Raw genomic sequence first — 17,735 nt, 5'->3', positions numbered from 1 at the left:
ATTCTTTCTTTATTAAAAAAAAAAAAAAGAGCTAATGGACAAAGTAGCCTGGGTGGGGTGGGGGAGGAGGGAAGGACAAGGTCACATTGCTTATTGTAGCCACACTAAAAATCAAACTGTTTGAATGACAGCCTTCAGTTGCTTGGGCCATCCTCTGGAGTGGAGTGGCTGGGTGCCCGGAGCCTCCCCCCCCGCGTTCTTGGGCGTCTGGGTGAGGAGGCTATGGAACATGGGGAGGAGGGTAGGCGGTTATACAGTGGATGCAGCGGGGGTCTGTGCTCTTGTTGGCTTTCCTGCAGCTCCAACAGACACTTGATCATATCCATTTGCTCCTGCGTTAGCCTCAGCATCGCGTCCTGCCCTCGCTCTTCACGCTCACTTAATTCTTTCCTGGCCTCTGCCACTGAATGCCTCCATGCATTAAGCTGTGCCCTATCAGTGCGGGAGGACTGCATGAGCTCGGAAAACATGTCATCGCGAGTGCGGTTTTTTTCACTTTCTAATCTGCGATAACCTCAGGGACGGAGATGATAGGGGGAGCGTAGAAACATTCTACGCTCTACGATTCTGGGGGGACTGCATGGTCACTTGTGCTGTTGAGTTCACCACGCTGACCAAACAGGAAATGAAATAAAAAAGTTCCCGGGGCTTTTCCTGTGGACCTGGCTAGTGCATCGGAGTTCAAAGTGCTGTCCAGAGTGGTCACAATGGAGCACTCTGGGATAGTTCCCGGTGGCCAATACCGTCGATTTGCGTCCGCACTACCCCAAATTCGACCCAGCAAAGTCAATTTTAGCGCTACTCCCCTTGCCGGGGAGGAGTACATAAGTCGATTTTGAGAGCCCTTTAGGTCGACGGAACGGGGTTGGTTGTATGGACGCATTCATTTTTAAATGGACCTAATGCAGCTAAATTCAACCTAGCCCTGTAGTGTAGACCAGGCCTTACTCTGACACAGGTTAGTTCCATATTAGCCTACCGGATCCTGAGGACAGTCGGGGCTAGTGCAGAAGAGGAGCACAGGGGGCTCTGTGTTCATTCCATGGTGGGAGATGCGTGGGGAAGTGGGAGCTCATGCAAATAAGTCTTGCTCCCCTCTCTCCAGGAATCAGGGAAGTTAATGCAATCCTGCAGTTGCAATAACTATCAGGTATCTGCTGCAAAATATGGTGCGGAAAATCAGGCAAAATCTCAGACACTTTAAAAAAGCTCTTACCATTGTGGGCTGGGTGGCACTCCATGGGCTTCCCCTTTTAGGATACTTACAAAACTCTGTGTCCATGGAGTCATGCCATGCTGTGGTGCTCTGGTCAGCGGCATGTGACAAAGTACAGGATGGCCAAGCTTTGGGCCCATTTGGCAAGTGACTGTTCTTGGATAAACCTTGTGTCTGCAAGATGAAGTCTTAATATATGTATTTTAACACCACAAATAGCTGGTGGGTATTTCTGTCCTTTCTGTTCTGTTTAGGTTCTTCTGCCATCACCAGGGTGTTGTCCTGGCATTATTGTCAGTACAGCCCCTGAAGCCTAAGGATGTTAAAATAATTGGCATTATTACTAGTCCTTCTACTGCCTCATACTGGATAAGAAAGCATGTTAGTCCACTGAATCGTCATTACTGACTTAGTCCACTTCTCTCTCTAGAGCTGTCCACGTTCCTTTTGCTTTCTTTATGTAGCTGTCATTAATGTTAACAGGAGCTGGGAACGTGTACAGGAGACTGGGGGATACGATAGGTTCCATCCCACTTCCTAATCTCTACATCCAAGACGTTTTCACAAACTTGCTCAGTTTTGCAACCTTTCCAGTTTAGTTAGAGGTGGTTGCCCACAGTTTAAGTCTAATGGATGTGAATTTTGAACCCTCTAATGGAGTGTGTACTTGTACATTTAAACATTGGTTATGCGGGAGCACACTGCTGTAGTCTCTTGTTTATAGCTCTGTGCTGGGGAGACTATAAAAATCATCTCACAAAAGTTCATTCATTCATGGCAGGGATAGATAAGATTTAGTGATCTGGAGGCTAAAACCTGTAGTATTGCAATTTACAATAAAATCAAGTCTAGTGAACCCAAGATCTCTGGTTTCCATAGAAGCAACTTCATTAGCTTAGATCAGTAGTGTGTCTGTATTGTTTAAAATCCAGACTTAACACTAGGCAGGATTTAAGTGTAGGTATTTAAAGGTTATTGTGGCTTTTGTATGTGATCATTTTATTGTATTCTACTTAGGCTTTTTATTCCTTGCGGTGTTTAGAGTGAATAATATAGAACTGAAGACAGTAAAGCAGCAGGGTATATGCTCCTGACTGCTGTACAAAGCTGGATGACTCAGCAGTGCATAACACATCAGTGAGATGACTTCACTGCTAGGAGGGCAGTGGAGGGTGGCATCCCCTGCATGTTCCACTTCTAGCAGGGCAGACATTTAAAATACACTCGGTGCCTTCATTCTAGTTTTGACAGCAAGCGGAACATGGCTGTATTGCCTCAGTATATTTTCTCTTCTTTGTGATATTGTTGCTTTAATACAAAACAGAATTTTTAAAAATAATCTTCCGTAAATAATGTTTCCATGACATTTCACTGAAATATTATCTGGATTGAACCTTCCCCTGCACATCAATAGGGGTCTAAAAGGGACAGATGCTTAAAAAACAAACCTACCACCCTATTTGAAAACTGCTTACTGTTATTAGGTAACAGCCAAGTTATCTAACAGATTAGAGGGGAGAGTTCTTCAGTTTGTTTGAATATACACACTGATGTCATATAGTACTTTTGCCCAGTAGTCAGGAAAAGAAATGTAGGAACTGCCATACTGGATCAGACCAATGGTCCATCTAATCCAGTATCCTGTCAGCGATAGTTACCCATGCCAGATGCTTCAGCAGAAAGTGCAAGAAACTTTGCAGTAGGTATTTATGGGATAACCTCCCACCAAGGAAGGTTTGCTCTGAAACCCCTCTCCCGCATTAGTTAGAAGTTGCTTTAGGCTTTAAAGCTGGAGAGCTATCCCCCTTCAGAAACTCTTGTTTATGTTTTAAGCTTATAACAATGATGGATAGTCTTGTTAGCCAGATAAGTGACTAATCTGTTTCAAATCCTGCTAAGCTTTTGACCAGAATAATATCCTGTGACAATCAGTTTTGAACTTGCCACTTCAAAATTTCCTTGAATGTTCCTTGTTCTTTTATTAGGAACGTGGGAATGATCGTTTGTACCATTCTTTGTTTTATATAACTTCATCATGGTACTATAAGTTAAACAGTCCCAATCTTTTCCTACTTTATTCCAATGACAATTTTTCAATGCCTCTAATTATTCTCATCACCCATCTCTGAACTCCTCCTGAGTCTGCTCTCTTTTTTGACATTGGGTGACCAGGCCTGAACACAGTTTTCCAGGTGAGGATGTACCACGGGTCTGCCATATTTTCAGTATTATTCTCCTGAGGCTCAGTACTGCTCCCATTTGGTGGCAATTCTTCTGACTATTGACTTGATTGGAAGCAGGATATCAAGCTCAATGTTTGTAAATTCAAGCAGTGAACACCTGATAGTTTGGGTGGCCTACTAGGATGGGAGTGGAAGCAAGATCAGATTTTCTCATGGAAAGCTTACAGAACAATCTTAGGTTTTCATATTCTAATCGCATTGGGCAAAGCACTGCAAAATGTTAGCCTATAGTTAGAGGCAAGCCTGGCTGTAGCTTTACGTTCTGTGAATATTAGTTACCCACTATCAAGAGATTCCAATTAGTTTTATCCAGTAGAAATTAGTTATGCGGAGAACTCCTGCTATGTACAATGTACTATCCTTGAATTATTTATCAGTGTTACCGAAATAAAAGTTATTCCGCAATTTAATTTAGCACTTTTTTTTACCTTTTTCAGGACAGCCAGTAGAGGGGACTTCGTATTTTCTGCTGATCGTCTGGTAGGTGGAGGATTTCTTCTTCTTCTTGCTGTGCTTTGTGACACTTGTGTTAAACAGGACTTTCATGCTGGAGCAGTCATCCGGTGAGAGCGATGCATTCCTATACAAAGTGAATGCTGTTTGACAGTAACTTTCCTAATGTCTTTCATGCCAAAGGATTTCACAAATACCTTCAGCCACCTGAGGAACGCAGCAGCTGTTTTAACAGCACACGCTACTATGTTAGGACAGAAGTGAAAAGCATGTAGGTAATTGAGAATGCTAGGGAAACATAGGTAAGCAAGAAGTGCCTGCTTCAATTTCCCTTTGAGTAACACCCATACTCTTGTTAAAAGTGCCTTGGGATCTTTAATGGCCTGAACATGGGGTTCTACACAATATTACAAATAGATAATAGTAATAATAATCCAAGAGCCTATACCTCCACCAGTACATATTAACAGGTCAAAGTAACACTACTGGGGAGCCTAGGGTTTTTACTTCAATCTGCTAACATGTTAAAACTATGATACATGCATACAAATTGGATAATCACATTCAGTAAATCATAATCTTTCCAATGATATCTTACGTGACCCATCTTGCATAAAGTATATCTTAGTTATGCCATATTCATATCATAACCATATTTCTATGAAGAATATGGGGTGTCACAGTCTCCAACAACTGTCATTTGTTTTAAACACACATTTGTGACAGTTAATAAAGCAGATAAGGACAATCATGGAAGATACACACGGAATGTGAAAGACCTATTTCTAGGTCAGCTCCATTTCAGTGTTCCTATTTGTCAGGGTTCCCAGGATTCCCAAAATCTTATTATATGAAGAGTCCAGATTTTCAAACAAAGATATTAAAGCCCAGATGTCCAACACTAATAAATTCAAACACTATTCAACCGAAAGAAAGCCAGATATAAGCCATACTAAACATTAACAGAGCTCGGTTCTCTCAGTCAAGGATGCTTTCTCTACAAGAGCTTTTACCATACTGAGCTCCTTCTGAAAGCACTTTATTTTTTACCCTGGAGAGGGTTCCCATCATGCTCTACTCTCAAAGGGGTATTCCTCCCAGTGAATTGGCTATCAAATCACTTCAAAAAAAGAAGATAGGTCAAAAATATGTTGCTAAAGTTTTGATAGAAGAGAAACAATGGCTATTGCAAGACAGGCAGGAGAAAACCTTAATTAACCCTAACTTACCCCTGTTGCAGTTCCTCAATGTGAAAGTCCTCATCCTGGGCCCTCTCAGATTCTCCTGGAAGTGTTGTGCCAGTCTCCGGGATGTACAGACTACTCCCTCACTGCTGCACGCTGCCACTTTCCAGTCACTGAGCCAAACTCAGGCTCATGCTGAGTCTTGCTTAACTAGCACATTTACAGATCTAGAACTGCTGCTCACGGGATTGCCTCTACCTGCTGGTCATACAACAGGCTTGACAGTTGTTAGAGAGATAGCTGGTCCCTCCTCCTCCTAAGAAAAGGGAAGAAATGGAGAACCCATACCTAGGATTGTGGGATGTCTTGCTTTGTATATTTTATTGTTTGATTTGTACTTTGGTAGCGCCTAGAGCTCCAGGCAGATTGGGGCTCCATTGTGCTAGGCGCTGTACAAACCTAATAAAAATCCAGTCACTGCCCAAATGACAAAATGTAACAGATGGATGAAATAAACAGAGTGGTGGGATTGGATGTGAGCACAATTTAGCTTTTTGCCTGCCTGGCACTAGCTGCTAGCAGTCTCCTGGAGGGTCACAGCAGAGGTGAGTCATAGGGAGAGATTTGAAGGCCGATAAATTTAGCGGTACAGGTTTTTTTCATGCAGCTTAGTCCATATGTGATAGGTGGCATGAGAGTGTGTGCAAAGGTGCTATGGGGAGAAGGGGACTAATAGGTGGAAAGGCTGGCAGAGTGAAGGTGGCTGTCACTGATGTGCTAATGCATCTATGAAGGGTGCGTCAGGCAGCTAAATCGTGATGGTGAGGACAAATCTGGTGTTTGTAGAGGAGAAGGGGAAGCTAGTGGAGGCACATGGTTAAAATAATGGCCTAGGAAGATGATCTGAGCATTATAAAGACTTGGATTAGAGCTTTGATTGTGAAATATCAAAACATTTCCTTCAAGCTGTCAGGATTAGAATGTGCCAGTAAAGAGCAAGAAAGAAAACTTCGCATTAAAAAAGGGAAAAATTTGGCGGTGACAGCTTCCTGTTAGCTGGAACTACCAGACTAGAAATGGACACACTGGGCCAAATTCACAGGGGATGCCAGTGGAGGTGCAGGACTCAGTTGGACCCACTTCCTGATATGCAGTTTGGTGGCATTTATATGCCATGGAGAAAAATGAAAGTATCCATCTTTCCTGACATTTACTTACAGAATCTTGCTAATTGCTTTTCTTGTCTTCTGGCCCCTGGATGTGTGAATTACACCAACTCTGACCCACTCACTCACTGACTTAACCTGTCCATCACCTCTGAATGTGGCCCACTATAAAACTTTGCTCTAAATAGACATTCTTGTGGTGTTAAGTTTGATAACACTCATAAACCTTGTCATGCCAATAAAGTTACTGAAATTCAAAATCAAAAGGCCTTTGGCACTGACTGCAACTGAAGAAGTTCCCTTAAACAGACAGCCTGTCTGCACTGGGAACTGGGTTGAGAGGGAAGGATGGAAAAGATTCCCCTGGTGGGTTTTGCCTTGTTCCTGGAGTGAGAACAGTGGAGATGAACCTTAACTTATCCATTGACCGGAGAAATATATGTGTTCAGTCCTTTGAGAGATTGCCTCATTTCTATCATTATACAGTGACTTTTGCTTAATGGGTTTTCATCTTTGCTTGGCTGTAGGTTTTTTTGAGCATTCTGGGCTTTGAATCGCTGGCTCGCTCTACTTTCTAAATCTTTAATACCTGGAGCTCCTTTCATGGGAAATCATCCCTGGGGTCAGATTAATACATTTTAAATAACCTTGCCTGGGGTACAGCTACAGAGCTATCATTGGGGGAGGACTAGGGGTTTTCAGGTCACCTGAGGCTGTGGAATTTACTGGCTCTGTCTCCTGTAGAGATATCCCTGCTAAAACTGGGCCATGTTTGTGAACGTGCAATCTCTTTGCAGAGCATCCCATAATAATGACAACTGACAGGTGTCAAAGGGAGGGGTGATGATATTTCTCTATCGACTGACTTGCCTTGGGGAACTTGGCTTTGTGTTTACTGTGCTGCGGTTCAGGCTGTTCTGGGCAGCCCACGGGGCAGCTCCTGAATGGAGATAGGGATGTGAAAATAAACTGGCAAGGGGAAAACCTTATTGACACGTTCATTGTATGTTGGTAAAACTACTAGAATATGGTACCTTACATTGACGGGTAAGAAACCTCTCTAAGCTGATGCTTTCCTTTGGTTCTACAGATCAGACTTGTGGTTGAAGAGGGATTAAATCAGCTACCATATACAGAATGCACAGTGACCACTCCAACAGGTAACTGGGAGTTTACTCCCCAGCTGGTAGGGCTGGCAGTAGAAGCTTCATACTATACGTAAAGTAGAACTTAGAATCCTTGTGAGGCTGACTCAGCTGAACGTTCAGGTCAGAGTGCAAAATTAAGGCCCCTCTTCCTGACATTTAAAAAACCCAAACCTTACTGACTAATACACTTCAGCAAAACACACAGGAGTTATTTAGTAAGAGTTTAAATCAGTCTTGCAAAATCATCATGAAAATATACCTACCAGTCCAGGTGCCAGATGTGCTCACTTGCCCTTACTGTGATGATGATGAAAATAAAACTGATGATGTTTTACTTATCCATTAAGGAGAGTTGGGGGGATTTAGGCAGATTCAAGAGGCCTTGCAAAATTCTCTGTGCCTTGTTGCCTACAACCATGGACCAGTTGGCAGTGATGATAAAGGAGCAGGAAGTTAGTTTCTACATCAGCAGGGAAGCATGTGTGTGTTAACACTAGAGAGAACCCATAGGAATCATTTTGGCTTGTTCCTGTTGAAGCCAAATATGAGGTTACAGGCAAGACAGGTTAAACAGGAAACAGTGTAGCATTAGCTAGAATTTGGGAAAGCGGTTCTAAAAGTAATACAGATTAACATTGTTTTACTGGTTTAACAGGTGTCGCCTTTCTCCTCTGGAACACTGGGTTCAAATCCAGTCCATGTCAATCAACAATTGACACCACTTGAAGCCTGTTTGTTAAGTGGACTCTGTGAAATGAGTTTGCTGTGTTCCAAACTGCAGGTGGTAGCTTCTTTGCAGAAGAACGCCCAAGGATTTCTGACTGGGCCATTGTCATGGTTATAGAGCAAACTGTGCTGTAGACCTCTTGAATGTTCCCGTTAGGTGACAGGCCTGGCTTCCTGCAGCTCACTCTGGATGGCACCACATGGACCGACCAGATCTCTGTGTTCCCAACTGAGTTAATGTGACAGACCCAACAGCATTCGGCACCTATATCACTTTAGCTCTCAAACCCTCTTACTAGTTAAAGCAACTAAACAGCAGCTTTTCCAAAACAAAGCATTAAGTATTCTTACACCCAAAAGAACGTAGCATCCAGAGCAAAGAGTTAATGCAACAGAGCCCTATACACATTTCCCCATACCTGTACCGTAATCTTGCCTTGCCAGCATTTGTGAGTAACCCTCAACTCTGGCTGGGAGAAGCAGTCTGTCATGCTTGCAGCTTGCCTCCTCTGTATCTGTCCTCCCTCGCCAGGATGGCAGCTGTTGCTGACACTCCCTGAGCAGCCTCTGGCCACTCACTCAACCCTTCCTCCTGCCCGAGGCCAGCATCTTTAAGGTTTAGCATCCCTTTTGATCCTAGGATTAGCCTTGGGAAGAGTAAACCTTGCTTACCCACTTCCTGGCTTCATCCAGGCTATTTCCCAATAAACAGCTTTCCCAGTGTTTCATCCAGGCTATTTTCCAATAAACAGCTTTCCCAGTGTTTCCTCAAGGACATTATTTCAGTTTTTGTTTGCTTCCCTCTTAACAGCTTCTTTTGATTTATCTCCTGGCAGTCAGGCTGGGTAACATCACACAGAGAACCACAGGGGCTTTTGATATTTATAAAAAATAGTACACATAATTCCCTCATTCTCCACAGGTGTAGACTGAACTCTGCACCAGCCTTGGTATTAAGACTGAAGCACAACGTTTGGGCAGGGGAAGCTTGCCCTGCTGTCCAAGCTGTTCTTTGAATAAGTAAAGGGCTTTAGCTTCCAGGGCTTTCAGCTGACCCCATCACACTCATAGTATTTTCCTGTTATTCCTTGCACAAATCAAATCACTCGGGTAGTTTCATATTTCTGGTATCTGTCCACCGCACTGGCATGTATCCATTGGCTTCTTCTGAAGTTACCATTCAGCTTTATTTTGTATGGCATCCTTCATAAGAAGTGTGCCCAGAATACGAGTAGTTATACTAAAATCCTACAGCAGGGAAGGCTCTCTTCTAAACCCCATGTTACCAGCCCTTTGCCAACTTACGGTTTTGTTCCTCTGTCCTTCACTTTTTTAGGCCAATTAGTATTTGGCACACTATCATACTATTGGTCCATGCAAAGTATGGCATACATCCGTAGTCCTCTTTATACAGTATGTACTTAGAGAGATGTTAGTTCCATTCATGGGAAGATCATTTAAGACTATAACCTAAAGGGGCACCAAATGGGTTAAAAAGGAACAATGACTTCCATTGACCATCAGGTCTGTCTTTCCTCCCACAGGGTACAAGTATGAAGGAGTGAAATTTGAGAAGGGAAACTGTGGAGTCAGCATAATGAGAAGTGGTAGGCCATGGTTTCTTAACGTGTCTGTGTTTAAAGCTCTTCTTTAAATCTCTTTACCACTTTGCTTTTAAGAACAGCAACAACCCCTTTTCCTCTGATGAACAAAATTCACCGAAGTCCTCCAACTGCCATTCTTCTCTCTTCATAAGTGTCCTGTTCCAACCAAGCTTACACCCACCACTCTCAAGTAATGTGTTTTATTAACCCCTTAGGAAATAGAACAGTTGCTGGGGATTTTCTGTGGCTGCTAGAGAAGGGGTTCTAGGTCGAGGACATTCAAATGGAGCAAGACCTCCCTCTGCTTCTAGAAACCCCCATAGTCGTTGCCATTAATTCTCCTCCCCAGGACAATTCTCCAAATAAACTGTGGCTACTGGTAGAAATTGTGCACATTCCGGGGAATGCTAGTGGGTTTTTTTGTCTAACTTCATTAGCAGCTTGATAGCAACAGTTCTTAAAGATCTAACAGCAAGAGGCTAAAATCCACTTGCTGCAATGTTTTCTGTCCCCTCTGTAGCGTCATGATGTTGCATCAGTATCTGGAGAGTTGCAGATGTGTTTCCTTCTCAGTGCTCAAAGGGGTTTTTCATACTGATTAGGAATGATCAAAATGTTTGTAGGAAGCGTTGCTCTATTTTAGATTTAGATTTGCTATATCCTGGAAAACCAGCCTTGTGTTAGTGCTTGGGACCAATGAGTGATACTGATCAGGCTAACTTCATTGTCTAAGCAGAGTGAAAATTTCCAGTTAATAATCTGTGATTTTAGTCATTTGGTTTAATAATCTCCTTACCATAGTTAAATATTGAATATCCCTTTAGTAGTAGTAGCTGCTTGTGCTTTCTTCCTTGGTGTGTAACAGGGTTTTTGTTGTTGTTGCTAAACTGAAGGAGAGGCAATGGAACAAGGCTTACGGGATTGCTGCAGATCCATCCGAATAGGAAAAATCCTGATACAGAGCGACGAAGAGACCCAGAGAGCCAAAGTGTACTATGCCAAGTTTCCACCAGACATTTACAGGAGAAAAGTTCTTCTCATGTACCCAATACTGAGTGAGTATCTTAGAGCATTCTTAGGTAGCGTTAAATATTGTTTGACTAATGGGTGTTCTGTGTAAAATTCCCTGAATTTCAGTGGCTACTAGTAGGATTTTAGCTTGCCTTGGGAAGTACAGCAGAGAATTTATCAAGTTCTGCTAGAATAAGCCTTAGTCAGACTGCATTAGTTGTTCAGGCATTATCTTTAAAATGCAGATGTTGAAGCGATAGATCGAATGAGGTAAAAATAAATGTGATGCAAATCGCTTGAGTATGACCCACTGTGTATGTGGGGTGGGGGAGAACTGGGCTTTGCTGTAAATTGCTTTTTTAATACATAAATTTTAGTATGTAAGTGTAGAAAAGATTTAGAACTATTAGAACTAAACACTTCAAAATTTCAATTTAATTAAATACTAGTTAACGCTAACTTTACATTTAAAAATTAATAATTCTATTTAACAGTTTATATTAAATTATTTCAAAATTAAACTAATTAATGCCACCAAAGAGCCTCAGAAGCTGGTAGAGCTTACGTCAGGCTGAAGCAAATTCTCTAATACTTAATTCTGCTCCTTCACGGGAACTCTTGATTGCCATTTTCTGTTTCAACTGTGATTTCTTGCCTTAGGGCCTGATCCTGAGCCAACTGATGTCAATAGACTTTGAGTCAGACTCTTAATACAGCATTTTAGTGCATAGAAGCGATAGTGTCAATAAGGGACTAAGCTTCCATAGGTAACAGAGTGAGTGGTCTGTACTGCAGTAGAAAAGGGACATATTCCTTCCATTTACTTACACGCCAGTACTGGTGGCACCCAAATCCCCTCTGAATGTGAATTCTGCTTATTCTAGTTCCAAATGATTTGTGAAGTTTTTCTGATAAGGACAGTCTTGTTTTTCCCCTCCTCCCAGGCACTGGCAATACTGTCATTGAAGCTGTAAAAGTTCTTATAGAACATGGCGTTCAACCAAGTGTCATTATCCTGCTAAGCCTATTCTCCACACCTCATGGTAAGTTGAAGGAATGGGGGGGAGGAGGTTATTCACGCAACACCGAACTGTACACAAGGCTGAGATTTTTAAAGAGTTCCAGTGAGCTGATTTAATGTAGTCGTATTTGGGGACTGAAGTGGGAGAAAAGTCATAAATCGAGGAAAGGAATGGATAAAATGTAAACAAAACAAAAGGTGGTTGTGGTAGTTTATAAAATGTGATGTGAAAGACATTGGTTCAGTTTTCCTCTCCACTCTGTTAAAGGTCATGTCGTATGACTCAATAGCGATCCCTTGTGAATAACAGTGGCATTGACTGGTTAAGAAAGGAATTCAGTCCCATCTTATTCTGCTGAGATCTGGGGCTTTGAGAATGACTTTTGGTTTCTGTTTAGTAGGGTGGGAGAATGGAGAAATTCTAATGCCTGTCAGGGCTACTCATGAAATTCAAACAGACATAGCAGAAAAGGAAAGCAGGCCTGCTCTCAGGACTGAGGGCAGAATTGCAGCTGTGAAAAATTCTTGGTAACAGGAATCACATGGTAGCCAGTTACACAGAATGTGCCCGTGTCCTACAGAGCACTGCAAAGCTACCTTTTGTTCGTGGACTGTAGTGGGGCTAGCTCTCAACTGGGGCTAGCATAGCCATGTATTTCTTGCTGTTGACTTCTCAATCAGTTTTCAAAAATGAAAGCGCCAGTTCTTTAAACTGGGGGGAGGGATCTTTTGTGGTTTCCTGCTACTATAGATTTAACACTAGCAGAAATTCTTGCCACTAGCATGCAGTAGACCTAGGTAATTGACAGTAGCCTGTACCTACTTTGTTCATCAGAGTAGGACTATACGCAACCCTTAAAAGCTGTTAAAGACTTTCTGATAGCCAGTCAGCTGCACAAGCCAGGTGTAAATGCAAAAAGTGGATCGAACAGCAGAGGTGAGGTACCTACAGGGGACCATCCTCTGCTTAACTGCTTATAAAAATCCTACAGGCGCAGGGCTGAACTACAAAGTGTAATTTCAACTATTTTCTTCTTTCCTCCTTAAAAGGTGCCAAATCTATCATCCAGGAGTTCCCAGAGATCACAATTTTAACTACAGAAGTTCATCCTGTTGCACCAACACACTTTGGACAGAAGTATTTTGGAACGGACTGAGACACTTAACACAAATTGGTTATGTCAATATGTTGCTGTATGATATTACAATGGTGTTTTTTCTACGTTTTATTATTTGTAGCAGGGCTGGCTGCAGGCATATTTAAAATCTTTTTTGGTCAGAGGGGAAAAATATTTTACTTACATTCATTTTGTTTGGTTACTTTCTGAAAATTGAATCAAATGCAATAATGAAGCCCATTCAATTATTATAAACTAAAGGCCCTTTAATGTGCTTTTGGAAATTGCTACACACTCAGTGCTTTAACTTATTTATTCTTTCATAACCCTGTACTGTAGCTCTTTGCAATAGCAAAATAAAATCATGCTGTAAAGCATGCAACGTACATTTCATTTTATGTTGGTATAGTTTGCATTGTGCTGGTGTAGTCATTACAGCTTATTTTAATAATTCAAAAATCATGAAGGCACTTGGAACTCTGCATAGACATTAGCACCAGAGGTAGATTTCTGGCCCTTGGATGGTGCTCACAGACATGAATTTCAACTCTTTTTAGGTCACTGTGTTCTCTATGGACTAATTCCACATAGTAAAACATTTTGTAGGTGCCTCATTAAGCTCTGTGGTACTAAAAAATAAAGAAACCTTCCACCATAATCCACTCGCCACTGTAGTGAAAATGCTCAAATGGCTACTGCTGAAGATGGCAACAGTACGGTCTTCAAAAAAATCTCTCTATAAAATACTTAGCAATTGTGCCTTATTAAAACGCTTATGTGTTAAGCTACATACGTGTTGTAATTATTAGCCATTTTAAAGATAAGTAAACTGTCAGATGAAGTGATGCCTGGTTTCTAGCCCTGTCTACCAGCCAGCATTCCTAAGCAAGGGGTTTATATTGGTACCCATCTTGCATTTTATGTCTAGTAATTAGGTCTAAATGCTTCTTAAACCCATGCTAAAACTCTGAAACAGTTTAAATGTCGTTCTAGCTTTTTGGTATATAATTTTTACTGTAAAATATTTAAGTCCCTCAGCTTCAAGTTCACAACAAAATAGGGTCTTGTCTTACTGTAATTTTTTGGACTACCTAGCGCGAACAGTTTATTCTGGAAAGAGAAGCAAAAAAAGTTGTTTGTCGCATAAGTGATAGCAACTGGATTGCCTGCTTGTAAAACTTGTACCTCACCTTAACATGGTACTTAATATCCTTCAAAAGATATCCCAACACTTAAATGCTGTAGGGTGGTGTACTGGTAAACTTCCTGCCTGTAAAAGGGTGGAAGGCAAGTTCTCCTCAAAAAGACAAGCTGGTGCAGGTATCCCTTCACCAGGGCAAAGGAGGCAGGAATTGAGCTTGTCACTTGAGATCTTCTCAAACCTCTCCTAGGTGGGACTGGGCTATCACATCCTCCTATCCCCAGACAGCTGTTTCAGGCTTACAAGACCTTTCCTGTGAAATGGTGCTCTGGACTAACTTATGGCCAATAATCAACATCAATGTAAAGATAAAACAATTTTAATGCAGTTCTTTACTGCAGTACAGTATAAACCATGCGATTCTCTAGTAAAAAAACAAATAGTAGAAAACAATGCATAATATACAGTATTCAAACCATAAAAACACCTTGAAAGTGCTACTGAAACTTACTTACACATCAAATATAGAGAATGTTTGTTGGCCAATAAAAATGGTGGTTTGTACAGAAAGTTTTTGTAAAAATCCATTTGACACTAAAAACCAACGCCAGCATCGCTAATAAAAACTCTTGAAACTGCGCAAAAACATTCCCAATGCTGTCAGACTTTTCATAACATTATGGAAAACATTTGGCCCCCCTGTTAACATAAGGAAGTGTGAGAGAGAAAACCTCATGCAGTTCCAATCTATCACAGTCTTAGCTGAACACTCCAGTAATCATTGAATCTCCAAGATGCATTTCAAAAAAGCAAAGAAAACACTCATTAGTATGAACATAGGGCCATATTGCGCCAGCAAGTAAGTTAGGGTGTCTATATAAGGCAGAACTAATTTAAATCAAATGGAAGTCCCGTTTAAAGTTGCTGACATGATATGGCTCACTATGCTAGTTTATCTTAGGGCGAAGGAAAAGTTCTCTACACTGGTTGTTAATATTGAAGGGGACAAGTGACAGTAGTTTTTACCCCAAACTTATGGATATTGTTTTTCTCCCCAAGCAAAACTTTACCAAACTAGTTATGAGTAGTTTGGATCAATTGTTTAGTTTGATTCACACCTTCCCTAGCAAACAAAACCCATGCCTGTGCAGTAAAGAGTGAAGCTGACCAGTCAAAATTGATTTTGAAGTAGAGTAAAATATTAAACAGAATAACTAATGAAAAGTGAACTCTAACATGTGAGTTTACATCTCACAGGTAAGTAAGAATTTTTAACACATGGTATTCTGAAATGCTCCCATTTTAAACTTAGTGAACAGGGATCTCCCTTGACTCAATGATGGCTCAAGTCAGTCCCTAAATGAGGATACACTGAAAACCTTACAAAAGAACTGGCAGAAGTTAAAATAGAAGCTCCCTGCTTAAATGAAGCAACTTACATTTTTATGTTACTTGGGGCTTGTCTACACACAAGTTATTCTGGAATAGCCATTGCACTTGAAATTCACACTCCACCTTATTCTAGAATAACTTTCATGTGTAGACAAGCGCTTCGTCTCCTTCACCCATGTAGGAAGGCCCTGTCTGCACCAGAACCAGGATGGTTTGTTGCACAGTTAGGATACCAGATGCCCGTGTCATAACTTTGCACTATTTATAGATGCACCACAAAACAGCTTTAGGGCTCACTGAGCACCAGTGCCCAGGGGAGAAAGAAAAACACAGATACACACACCTGCATGGAAGGAAAGCACATAATCTGTAATAGATACTACACTGCACAGGCTCTGCAGCTTTGCGAGTGGGGGAAAGACACCTCTGTCTGTCCAGGTTTGGTACAGGATTTGGTCACAAGTAAATGCAAAGTTAGTTACAAGTAGCAAAAAAGTTCTGTTTAGTAAAATCACCTTTGCATTACATGGGCTGTTTGATATTAGCACCCAGTGCAAAAAGAATGCCTCTTCCTAAGCACAACTGAAATAAAAGAGCAAGAATGACCCTTTTGTCCATTTTGTGTATTTTAACATAATCATGCATTTTTCTAATACCAGCTTTACTGCAGATGCTGCTGCAAACCTCAAATCCTGATATAGAATGAATACTTTAAACAACATCTTTGCAGGCATAAAAGATTTTTGGTCTTACTTGAAATATAAACGTAAAACCTAATACCATTTTTTAAAATTTCAATGTGTACATTCCAAATCGCAGCCAGAAAACAGTAAAATATGATTTAAAAAAAAAAAAGCATTCAAAAGAAAATATAGAAAATTGGATCTTGCCGCACTGAACAAAAAACCAAATCAGAATGACAAGGAAGATGCAAAGATACCCATCGACAAATAATTGACATCAAACCAAGAAATTACATTGCACAACATTTTTTGAGAGCCCATTCCATCCACTCACTGCTTTAGTAACTAAAGGAAAAAATGCAGCTGGCTGAAAAATAATCAATTGTAAGTCATTTGCATGTGATCAGAAGGAAAAACTCTTCTCACTTTGTGTTCTTCTTTAACAGAATGAAATAATGCCTGTAAAAACTAAAATGAACAAACTGATATCATCTTGGTGGACTGTTAATTATCAAAAAAGTGAAACAACAGAGATGAAATAAAAAGAGGAAATGATCAGGAAAAGTACATATCTAATGCCCCATGTCTGAATTGGTTGCCACCCTCCAAGCTGCTGACAGAACATTAGTTTTAATGAAAAAGCAACTCTGCCATGCAAATACTTTAATTGATGGTTTGCGGAAAAAAACCTCAGTTTGAAATGCTCTGCAGCAGAACGCCTGCTGACAACTGAAAAATACCAATAAGAACAAGACATTTTTCAAGTAGATCAGTTTCAAAACATTGTACCACAGACACAAAAAGAGAATGTGTAACTTTGAGTTGACTCAGGCCTAACAGGCAAGGGTCCAGCAATGTTTTGTTAACCTGCTTACAATTATTAATGGTCAGTTCTCTTAACACTTCTGTGAAACAGTCAGCCATATGAATGGCAAGTCTGCTGTGCTGGCTTAACAACTGTACTGAAGGCAGTTGTTCCCTGAACGCATCTTTAAAATCTCAACTCTCCCATCCCCCATGGTTAGATACAAAGGAAGTATTTCCTGACATGTTACATTCAAGTTTCATACAGACTTTATGCAGCTAGTCCTGTAACTGGTACAAAATTGTGCTTTTAGCCTGTGCCAGAGTACACACCTCCTACACTTAGAATACACTGTAGATTTTGCTGAACCACAGCTCTGGCCATTTCTGGGAAGTATACATTCATCACACTCTCATGCTAATAGAAAGCTTCCTAGTCCTTACTGATTACAGTACACCTACATGCAACAAGTACAGTCTATTAAAAATGTACAGTACTGCTTCCTGTTTAAAGGAATACAAAAACTTATTCTACTCCAAAAACATCTTACACTGATTCAGCAAGAGTCCAGATTTACAAAACAAACTGCAGTGCAGAGATGCTTATAAACACTAATTCCTTGGAGAGCAATTCACTGGCCAAGGAGAGGCCTTGTCACAAGACACCCTATGCAGACATCAATATGATGCCTTACCTGCTTGTTAGAGCAGGGTATCTGGAATGTAAAGGGGATAATTGTCAGTGGGATATTTTGGACTGTTATTCATAGGAGACAGGAAGTTTGACGGAATGATTCATATTACAGTAAAATCCACCCACAGCAT

The 17,735-nt window shown here is 41.0% G+C and overlaps 1 protein-coding gene across 1 annotated transcript in view; it reads left to right on the top strand.

The window, feature by feature from the left end:
* The window catches only part of UPRT (uracil phosphoribosyltransferase homolog), a 24,274-nt gene extending 9,595 nt beyond the window's left edge, over nucleotides 1–14,679 (top strand). The window contains exons 2-7 of the mRNA XM_024192889.3: nucleotides 3,897–3,939; nucleotides 7,353–7,422; nucleotides 9,681–9,743; nucleotides 10,634–10,795; nucleotides 11,696–11,794; nucleotides 12,823–14,679. Of these exons, the coding sequence (XP_024048657.1) occupies nucleotides 3,897–3,939; nucleotides 7,353–7,422; nucleotides 9,681–9,743; nucleotides 10,634–10,795; nucleotides 11,696–11,794; nucleotides 12,823–12,929 (544 nt within the window). The 3' untranslated portion in view covers nucleotides 12,930–14,679. The remainder of the gene's footprint in view (nucleotides 1–3,896; nucleotides 3,940–7,352; nucleotides 7,423–9,680; nucleotides 9,744–10,633; nucleotides 10,796–11,695; nucleotides 11,795–12,822) is intronic.
* Nucleotides 14,680–17,735: the final 3,056 nt, after the last annotated feature.

The sequence above is a fragment of the Terrapene carolina genome, unplaced genomic scaffold (assembly GCF_002925995.2).
Source record: "Terrapene carolina triunguis isolate 2854851 unplaced genomic scaffold, T_m_triunguis-2.0 Scaffold131, whole genome shotgun sequence".
NCBI lineage: Eukaryota > Metazoa > Chordata > Testudines > Emydidae > Terrapene > Terrapene triunguis.
Note: the sequence above shows the minus strand (reverse complement) of the source record. Positions and strands in the feature narration are given on the sequence as shown.